Source organism: Schistocerca serialis, chromosome 12 (assembly GCF_023864345.2).
Source record: "Schistocerca serialis cubense isolate TAMUIC-IGC-003099 chromosome 12, iqSchSeri2.2, whole genome shotgun sequence".
Lineage (NCBI taxonomy): Eukaryota > Metazoa > Arthropoda > Insecta > Orthoptera > Acrididae > Schistocerca > Schistocerca serialis.
Genome location: NC_064649.1, coordinates 80,914,792 through 80,926,271, shown reverse-complemented (window position 1 = coordinate 80,926,271; position 11,480 = coordinate 80,914,792). Strand labels below are relative to the sequence as shown.

Below are 11,480 nucleotides of genomic sequence, written 5' to 3'. Positions count from 1 at the left end.
GGAATTTACATCTGCCCGTATATGCTGGTTATGGAAATACGCAGCATCACCTCTCATGAACCCTGCCTCATCTTCAAATAAAATCTTAGATGTGAACAGTGGATCTGCGGCACACTTCTGCAACAGCCCTTGACAGAACTGTGATCTGCCATGATCGTCTTGTGGCCTTATGGCCTGAACTCACTCTAGATTATACGCGTACAGCATGCAGCAATTAATCCCCCCCCAGATAAGAGAGTGAGACATGCCTTCTGATCATCGCACACAGGTGTTTCTTCCACCAAACGTAGCAGGCATGCAGACTGTGTTAGGCCTCCCACTGTCAGTCTTCCAAGGTGCAAGGGAACCTATGTCCCTCAGACACTGGCAAAGTCTGCTGAACAGCTTAACAGAGGACATGGCTTACAGCTACATCCATTTGCTAAACAAAAGCAGAAAATCATATCTGCCATTTCTCTTGTAGATTAGTAGGCTTCCATTGCTACTAAGTGACGCAAGAGAGAAAATGTAAATTTACTACACCATTTTTACTTACCAACAGGGGTTACAGTAAACAGTTATGTGAAACCACATTTGGAACAAGATAAAACACCATGATACATACCCAGGGTAGACAGTACTGTACAATAAGGCACACAAACATGACAAAAAGTAACGCAGCCCACAGCATGAGTCAAACCATACAACTGACTGCAGACCGCCTAATGGTAGGTAGAGTACTGTGAGTAGACAACTGCCAAAACATTTGATGGAGCGCCAAATGACTGTGGTAATATCCACAACCGAGAGTCGCACAACCCTTCCTATAGACGTGTGTGTATCTTGGAAAGAATGTATCTCCGGACCCTATGTAATGGACTTGTTTCAATGAGTACTACCAACTTTCAAAGTATTAGATACTTTTTTTCTGAACACCCTGTATATTATTTTGTGCACACTATTTTCTCTTCGGCTATATGATGTCATTATTTGTGCCACACATCATGTGATATTAAAAATCTGATTTCAGTAACAGAACCAACAAATGCTGTTATCCATTCAGATCATTGAAGCCAAGGAAGAAGGTTGAGCAAAACTTTTAATATCTTTTAAAACAAGATACAGTGTTTTAGTTTCTCTATACATATTAAACTAAAACAGTTTTACTTATGAAAAAAATTTAGTTCAATATATTTGTAACAGTATATAGCGGCAGTCTATCTTACTTCGAGAATATGGCAAAAAAAGGAAAGATAAGTTTCCAAAAATGGTACAAATTAAAATCTGTTATTGTTAATATTTTCAGCCATTTTTCCTCAGTTGCAACTTCAATTTGCTTTATCATACAGATTAGAAAAAAAATTGTTTTTTGCCAAGCAGAAGTTGCAGAGGGAGATGCGGAAGTGGTGAACAGTAGTGGTACACAGCAATCTTCAAGTTTCTTCATACACTTTCAAACCACTGAACACGCCCAGCATAAATACGAAACGTGTTCAGAACACACAAATAAAAAAAAAAAAAAAATCAGCTGCTCAAGACACAACTTTTTCCTTATCTATGTGATAAAGCAATATTAAAATCTGTTCATGTTCTGGCTACAATGACAGTTTATGTATCACAATATCAATAAAAATCAGAACAACAGTAATGTACACATGTTCACAGTAATATAATTATTATTTCAAAATGGCACCAGTGCTTGAACTGGAAATAATGAGAACTAATCACAATAAATCATGAATTATGTGTAGTAAAAATGTTTTAAAAATGCCTGAAAATAACATCTGAAATGCATGCGAATGGAAAATGAATGACACGATGGGCTGAATGCTTCTTACAAACAAACAAATGGACGGGAGGAGGTGTAAAAAGGTTTACACTTTAAATAAGGAGCACATTTGTAATCAACAAAGAAAACAACAACAACGACTTAAAAGCAATACACGATAAGCAATGTTGACTGAACTAAATTGTCCCTTCAATTTCTTACATTTTCTTTAAAAAATAAAACACTCCACTTATCCAGATAAAATTATCCAGAAACTACTTGTCATTCTACTGGAAGGGGTGACAAGATTCTTTGAGCTTTCAGCTCTCCTATAATTCTTGGAAGCGCACACATCACAAATTCATACTCCCCAGTGAAATGGGAGGAGAAAAAAGTGGATAAAATAACTGCTATGGTATAAAGATAATAATAAACTGAGATTAATATTAGAACAACAACATTTTTATGAGTATTTTTATTCAGTGTTGACAGACAACCTAATACTCTATGCTGACGAATAACAGGATATGATGAATGCTACACTATTGTAAATTCACAAATGAAATGATGGCGTAGCAAGAAAATGAACTGTGACGTTCTGAAACCTTCACCAGTGGTTCCCAAAGACACAGGTAGTGCCCCTAATGGAGAGGGTGGGGGAGGCATAAAAAAAGTGTAACATTATCCCCATGAAGTGCGGAAGTGGGAATAAAGACATTAATGTGAGCAACAATTTCAATTTAGACTGAAAGCCTGTGATCCACCTTTCCCTGTTTTGAGAGAATGGATTGGATAGCAGCAGCTAAAGGAAGACACAAATTGGCATAAATGCTCCCTGAAACAAACTGTGAGCATGCAGTGGAACTGGTCAGCTTCCACATTTCTTAAAGCAAGAAGCAAACCAGCAGATCAGAAATTTCCCCAATTTTTTCTGTCTATGTGTGTTTACTTTCCAGTGTAATAAATACTGTCACATAGACATTAGGAAGTACTGGCATTCTCCTTTCAGACTATTAATAGAATTAGTGTCTTGTTATGTACTTTTCTTCTCTTTTCGTTTAATAAAGGCACTTATGGGCAGTTTTAACTCCTAGCTAGGCACCTGCAGAATACCTTTTTCTGATGGAAGAAAAAAAATTTTGGAGACAATTTTGTGTTGTGCAAGATTATGGAGAGAACATTTGGTTTTTGTAGTTTCCAATATTCCACCGGGCTACATACAAGGAGGTAGATCGACAAAATATCTATTTTTCTATACAGTTCTCTCTCAACTGCAGGAAGAAAGAAATTTCTCCAGAAGAAGGATAAAAACACTGCCATATAAAATGCTTTCTCACAAAGATGGCAATTTGGCAACAGTGGCACATTACGATAAACACGTGCCGTATCATTTATTGCTGGTCAAGTGGAATGTTTACAACTTGAACAGGTAAATCTGTAAGGAGTACTAAATGCACATAGTGAAAACTTCGATGTATCTCCGGACGGACAGAATGAAAACGTTTGGAGACAGGTTTGCAGCGTGCTGACAAGAGCTTCGAAGCGTGCCCACTCTCTTTATGCAGGTGCCTAGGTAGGAGGGTGTCTGCCACAAAAACTGTGTTACAGGACATAGGCCACTGATAAAGTACTCTTACAGATTCTACAAATACAATACAATATATGTAACAATTTTACAGTCACTCTTGGCTCCACGTCTGGGCTCTTGTCCTGACGAGGGTAAAATTATAACCGAAGCAAAATCGGCACAACTCTGTTTAAAATGTCTTATTCTGTATCGACGTTTGTTCACAAATGATTATTCCTAAAAAAAAACCACACAAATTACAATTTACAACAGCAATAAAATTCAGCATGCTAACAGAGAAACACAATAGTGAGAAATAATTGTCCTGTGGTGTAGCACATAATGGTTACTTGTAATATTCTTATAAACTATTGTATATAAAAATAAATTCAGAAGAGTAATTTTCATTTGGCACGATTTTATGCCCAAGACAAGGCAAAGAAGACCAAAAAAGTGGGAGAGATATCTTGATGTTCTGGGGGGAGGGGGGGGGGGGGGGGGAAATCAGTAAATGGAAATAGAAATTTGAATAATCCCTTAGCCTGTGGGCTTGCAACAGTATCAGCAAGACAAGAATGAGTGTGATTCGTATTCTGAGCAATGTGAGCAGCTATAAGAAAACCTGCAGCAAACTTATAGCTGTCATAGTAGTTATATTTATATTAAAATAAGATAAAATATGCTGTAAACTTCTTAAAGGAAATTTAAATTTGACCGTGATTGCTTCAGAGTAACCAAATATAACAACACGGCACCAGAATGTAGCCAATACAAGCAGAGCATGTTAAACAAAACTAAAAGAACAACTCCATTAAAATGTATGCTTACTTGTCCTTTTTTCATACGTGACATTTGTCGTCTAGGAGGTAAGAACCCTCCTCCGAAAATTCAATGGGTTGACAATATTTCTCTCTAACACATACAATAACTAAGTGAAACTATACTGCCTTTTAAAACTGACCAACATTTTCAGAACTTCACCTTCAGAGGATCTGTCATCCTGCAATTGACTAACAAGTTGTAATCATAGAATGATGTCACTCTGCACCATTTACACAGTTTTGTCTGCACCGTGGCAGCAGGGAAAGTCACATGTAGTATAGAGGTGGACAGGCCCTCTCGAGTAAAGCAGAGATTCTCAGGTTTGCGTGTGACGGGAAACGGATTGCGGTGGGCCAGGAGCAGAGCCAAGAGTGGACCGGCCGGCCAAGGAACTGCCGGCCGAGCCGCGCCGCGAGGCCGGAAGCTGCCGTCACAGATCCGTGCGGCAGCGGCCACCTCACAGCGGCCTCGTGAAGTTGGCAGGGAACATGCCCTTCTCTCCTGTACCCTCTTTCACGCCCATCAGCCAGCCTTCCTCCTGGAACACAACAAAACCCATTCTATTAGTCTCCAAACATTCTTTATGACTACGGCAATATTTGAAATAGAATAGGAATGCATGTAAAAGAATGCATAATGTTGCAATAAGGAACCCAGGGAGTGTGCACAATGAAACAACCTCTTCAGAATGTGGAATAATCACTACCGGTGTACTGGCTGGGTTTAATACCGGTTGCCATCTTGTTCTTGTTCTATACTGGGTGGCTATAATTAAAGTGCAGCTGCTCACGGAGGTCCAGTGTGGACCGTAATCATTGAATGACAGTGAAACTTGACAGATATTTTGCTGTGAATTAGAGACTGTTTCGAAACAAATGAAACAGTACACTGTAATGTTTCGATACGCTGTTTCGAAACAGTGAAACAGTTTGTGTTTCATAATCTAATAAACCTACACATTTTATCATCTTGAATGTCTACCGTATAAGTATGTCCATATAAACACAAATGAGGTGCGAGAGCGCTGATCATATTGCAGAAAGTATGAAACTATCACTTAGGCGTCTTGCCAGTTTTGTATTTCCTGCAGCAAATGCGCTACTTTTGTGTTGTGTGACTTTCATACTTTTCAATTGGCTGAGGACAGCCATAGCTGAAGATAGAAGAACCACCACGAACGGAACTGGAGGTGGAAGCAAACTGCAGGAACAACGGATATGCAACTAGGATTACCACATTCATTTATTATGGTTAATATACCCATCCTGCTAATTTCCATGCACACAAAGGGAATTATTGTGGATAATAGGCTCAGTGACTATAGACTCACAAATAATGCCAAGTAATTTGAATAAATAACAAAATATAACAGAAAAAATTTGTCTTTCAAGGTGTTTTGAACCGTTACTATAAATTCACCATGCTTCCTAGTCCTTCCCGTTCACCATTACACTATCAGTGATTTGTCAGAGAGATTGCTTGCAATTATACCTACATCAAATTTATGTATATGTCTAATAACTGTCACTCTACGCCTTTTTTTATTCAAAATGTTGTAGGCTTACTTGCGTTTCTTAATATGATTACTGTACGTAAACAGAGAAGCGTATGTTATAAAAAAAGTGTAATTTAACTGAATGATTTTCACATATTTATTATTTTGAATGTAAACAGTATGCGTTGTTTTATTGCTTGGTTAGTGCTTATAAAGCAGATGTTACGCCATTTCAGAATAGGACAGTCAGCTAGAAATGAAGCTTTATTTTCGGATATCTTAAGCTTCCTGCTATTGCTTGTCAAAAAGATTTCGACACTTTTGAAAGTGTTTCATGAAGTGGTACATTGTGTTTCAGTACCTGTGCCTAGCCCAAATCTCGTCCGACACAGAGCAGAATGAAACATCACTGTTTCGATACAATTAGTCCATTCCAAGCACAGGTGGATTGAAACAGCCTTATTTTGAAACAACGATACAGTTTCTGCGTCTGGCTCGAGATCGAATCTGGTCCGGTTATCTGAGACAGGGGCGGAATGAAACACCACTGTTTCGAAACAGTGAACCACAGCTGTTCCAAAACACTGAAACAGTTCCATGTATCGATACACTGTATCGAAAAGTAGAAACAGTGGCCAAGTCTACTGTGAATGCAAGAAAGACCTGTAGAAATGTTTCCATATGCAATGGATTAGAAACGGGACATGGGCAGAAACGGTCAAATGAATGAGAGTCATAATGTTGATTTTATTATTAACTGCCATTTACACAATTTGCAGATGTACAGCAGCAGATTTGCACCTGGTGGCCAACATTGGAGCTATTTCTTTTTCCAGTGTAAATTGGTTCTACATTAGCTCATCTGCCAAGTTTCTTTCTCATATGATAATTACGGCTCACACTGGATCTCCACAAGTAGCTGGACATTAATTATAACCACCCAGTATAAATGATACACCACTAAGCACCTGAGATGTCTGACTCTCTCTCTGCTTGCATTTCATGAATTATAATTAAGGCTATAAGAATTAATAACTGGTTCTCTGCAAATGGACTTATGATACTTTTGTGAAAAAACTGTCTAAGATTGGCAAATAAACTGCTTTATTTTTATGCCATTTTTGGCTACTACTTTCATCAGTTATCTGCAATTAAGAGTAAACGAACATAAAGTGCAACAAGTTGTACATCACTAAGCTACAATAAGTTAAAAAATATATTTAATAAAGTTTACTGAACTTAGAACTTGCAAAACAAAGGTTCATTGTCAATCGTAAAGCTCTAATAATGGCATCAACTAATGACAGAGTTAAAAAATTATATGAAGATGGGTGGAGCTAGTGTGAGGTGGTTGCCTTCAAATTTTATTTTATCTTCTTTTTCTCCTTGTTCACTTCATTCTTGTAAAAAAGACAGACATTCTTTTAATTATAAACATACAAAGCTCAATTATAAATGGCAACAAATGAATATAGTTGGATATTCATGACATTAACTTTACAGATGGCGGCAATTAGTCCGTGTGGACTTTGCTTAAACTTAACAAGTATTAATTGACTGTGTTATACAGTATTTTCTATACAACAGCTGTATGTACTTCAGTATTAAACATATTTTGCATGAACATAATGGGGAGTATTAATTATTAATTGTTGTTATAATTACACATGTCAAATAAATAAAAAAACTGTGAACTAAAACTTAGCCAAACAATACTGTAACATGTGTAGATTTTTAAAACAGACTGTAAAGAATAAAAGCAAATCTGATTGTTAAATTCAAATATTTTGGAACACAGCTCTGTCTAGGTCCACATGTTGCTACAATGAATGTCTTCATATTAGCTGACACCTCAATTAGGCATAGATTTTACGAATGACATGGAACCTTGTTTTGCAAGTTGTAAGTTTTTCGGTGAGTGAACTTTCTAAAAATATTTTTTTTTTAATGTTGTACAACAAACACCTGTCACTCTTTATGTTCCTTTTATCTTAATTGTAGATCTGACATATCCAAAATAGCATAATAAATCAATCAATCAATTTGGTGAAATAGACTGTTTTATTCACAATAACCATATTGATAAGAATCTCACCTGGAAGTTACATGTTACGGCTCACCATAAATGCTTAAGCTTTACAACTTTTACATTACAGATAGTATCAGATGTTGGAGATACCAGTGTCAAAGTCGACTTCACATTTTTTGGCACAGCTCTCCATTGAGGAAGAAAGTGTTGTGGTACAGAACATGTACATGGCTCTTTTGAAATGTTGAGCATACTGACAATACCCTAACAGTACATTTAATTTCTTATAAAGTTGTTGACAGCGATTAATGACTGGTGAAAAACAACAGTATTATTCATAAATATAAGTTCAATGAATGGTCTCAGAAAATAAAGGAAACAATAGTTAAAAAAACCTTTCCTATTCTTCAAAATAATCACGTTTAGCTACAACACACTTCTGACATCAGTAGTAAAGTTGATAGAAACAGTCTGCACATGCTTCCTGTGTAATCACTAGGCATCATGGTCATAAGTTGTTGGATATCCTCATCATTTGCAGGAGCTGAGTATGGGTTACCAATACAATCCACAGATCAAGTGACAGTTCATGGCACAGTGTTCATCATCTTGCTCACCTCCCCACAAAAGGGGGAACCTATCCTTCCTCAGAAGAAACAGAATTAATAATTCCAACACCATAAAAAAGTAAATATTTTGCTTACTCACGGTGAGTACTGGCCACTAGGTCTGTCTCATAAAGTAGAATTCTGTGATCAACAGAATCAAAGGCTTTGGGAAATATCACAGAATTTTCCAACAGAACAATTTTTCTTTTTGAGCTCTGCCATGACATCATTTGTCAGGTCAGGTATTCCTGTATCTACTGAGATTTCTTCCTGAAAGTCAATGGGAGGGACAGCAGACAAGTTCTTCTCACTTAAATGAAAACGTATTCTACCATAGGTCACTGTCTCAAACGCTTTCACAAAGACTGGAAGGTAATAGATAGATCTGTAATTGGAGGTGGTTTCCATGTCTCCAGTTTTGCAAATGGCTGTTATTACGCGGTATTTACGTCTTTTATGAAATACGCTCAGAGCTGTACATTCGCTTCAAGAATAACTTACGGGTAATGCTATCAAGTCACTTTTTACACCACTTTCTATGTTCATGTTTTAACAAGAATTAAATATTCTGCTAGAAACACCACCACAGCCAGCAGATTTACTACTTTTTGGTGATCTGATGAATTTTGCAAATATTCTTAGGGGTTGTGTTTTTCAAACTAATATTTGTTGGTGGTACATGGAGCGTCTGTACAAGTAAATCTAACTAGTGTGCATTTTTTTGTTTGTTAGTGGGTGCAATGTCTGCTACCAATGTGAGGAAGTAACAACAGAATTTGTTGCTTGATGGTTTGCAAGTGTAACCATTTCTGCAGAGATCTTAGCTAGGGGATGAATTTCATAATGGTCACTAAATTGTTTGTTTCATTTTTAATTACGATTAAAATAGTTTTTGGCTTATTCTTGGAGTAACATATTTTTGTGGTAAAATACACAAGTTTTGAACTGCCTGGCATATTAAAACTGTCGGCCAGACTGGGACTCAAACCTGGGATTGTTTCCTTCAGCAGGCCATCATGACCCACGGCCTGCCCTAGTTCCGTCAGTACCTCATCTTCTACCTTCCTACACGAGTTTTGCTTTTTTAATATCAGATTGGAGATTTTTACCATACTGGTGGTAATGCAGTTTCAACTCTTTAAATGAGTTTGAACATGGTGTGGTGTTAACGTTGGTGCACAAGCAATGGGACACAGCATCTCTGAGGTAGTGGTGAAGTGGGGATTTTCCCATATGACTGTTTCACGAGTGTACCGTGAATATCAGGAATCTGGTAGAGCATCAAATCTCCGACATCGCTGCGGCCGGAAAAAGATCCTGCAAGAACGGGACCAATGACGTCTGAAGAGAATCTTTCAATATGACGGAAGTGCAATCCTTCTGCAAATTGCTGCAGATTTCAATGCTGGGCCATCAGCAAGTGTCAACGTGCGACCCATTCAATGAAACATCATCGGTATGGACTTTCGGAGCTGAAGGCCCACTCATGTACCCAGCACAACACAAAGCTTTACACGTTGCCAGGCTGCATCAATACCTACATTGCACTGTTGATGACTGGAAACATGTTCCCTGGTTGGACAAGTCTCATTTCAAATTGTATCCGGTGGATGGATGTGTACAGGTATCCATGGACCCTGCATGTCAGCAGAGGACTTTCAAGCTGGTGGAGACTCTGCAATGGCATGAGGATTGTGCAGTTGGAACGATATGGGATCCCTGATACATCTATATACGATCTGACAGGTGACACATACATAAGCATCCTGTTTGATCACCTGCATCCATTCATGTCCGTTGTGCATTCAGGACGACTTGGGCAATTCCAGCAGGACAATGCGACACCCCACACGTCCCAAATTGCTACAGAGACTCTTCTGAGTTTAAACACTTCCACTGGCCACCAAACTCCCCAGACATGAACATCATTGAGCTTATCTGGGATGCCTTGTAACATGTTATTCAGAAGAGCTCTCCACCCTTTGTGCTCTTATGGATTTATGGACAGCCCTGCAGGATTCATGGCGTCACTTCCCTCCAGCACTACTTCAGACACTGGTCAAGTCTGTGCCACATCATGTTGTGACACTTCTGCATGCTGGCGGGGGTCCTGCACAATATTAGGCAAGTGTACCAGTTTCTTTGGCTCTTAAGGGTATTTTATTATTAACAACTGTCTGCCATGGTAAGATAAACCATTTACTATTGACGTTAGTGCTAAATAAATGCAGACTGTTTGGTCTAAAACCTAATTGTCAATAGCTGTTGCACTATTTTGTTCACACACATCCTTGCCCGAGGCAGGATTCGAACCTGCAACCATAGCAGCCGCGTGGTTCCAGACTAAAGTGCCTAGAACCGCTCGGCGACAAGAGGCCAGCTCAATCCTCTTGGGAAGTTTACTGAGGAAAATAATGCATAGCTGTACATTAACAACTTAGGTGCCCTTAGTCAGTACCATCCGACAGAAAACTGATGTTAAAGCCTCCACAAACAATGATTCTCCAGGAACATCTGCATGATCTTATTAAAACTGTATCCAACTGCTTTACAGAGCTTAAGAGTCTTTCTTCATTAACCTGAAGGGTTGGAAACATTTTGAAGACCTTCATCTGTCAAAATAGATCTGTTCTGGTATGCACAACAAGTCTGCTGAAATTCCATCTACCCTTTCATTTTCTTGAATGGATATAAGACAGTCACCTTTTTTATTTATGAGGCTTCTGAGGTTTTAGTGGAAAATACTAAACACATTTCTTTTAATGTATGAGGTTTTGTTCAAGCAATATTTTGTTTTGCCAGTAGCAGTAAATATTCAATCTGTGTCTGCACTTATTCTACAGCACTGGCTTTTGAAAGAATTGACCCTTAAATAGTAGATCACTGGGATGGGATGGATACTGCCTTGGTCAGACTGGACAGTTTTGGGAATTAGCCATGCGGGCAGCCTCTTACCAGAAGCATTCGTTTACATACTGCAGCATGTATTGTGGGGCAGTACTGTGATGCATTAACAGATTTTCTGTTAACAATGAGTCTGTGTGTAAGGTCAGTGTGTAATAAGAGGTCTGTGAGCACTAGATGGAAGTCAAAACCAAAAGAGAGGGCACATAGTACAGAAAAAGTCCAGATACATTTTATCCGAGAAAATACAGTAAGGGGATTCATGTTGAACTTAGTGAAAGAATCAGAGCTTGACTGAGGATGAACAG

The 11,480-nt window shown here is 38.3% G+C and overlaps 1 protein-coding gene across 2 annotated transcripts in view; it reads right to left on the bottom strand.

The window, feature by feature from the left end:
- Window positions 1-1,060: 1,060 nt before the first annotated feature.
- Window positions 1,061-11,480, bottom strand: part of LOC126427900 (myc box-dependent-interacting protein 1) — a 509,442-nt gene continuing 499,022 nt past the window's right edge. For both annotated transcript variants that reach the window (XM_050089785.1, XM_050089786.1), the window contains one exon: window positions 1,061-4,674. In XM_050089785.1, the coding sequence (XP_049945742.1) occupies window positions 4,594-4,674 (81 nt within the window). In that variant the 3' untranslated portion in view covers window positions 1,061-4,593. The remainder of the gene's footprint in view (window positions 4,675-11,480) is intronic.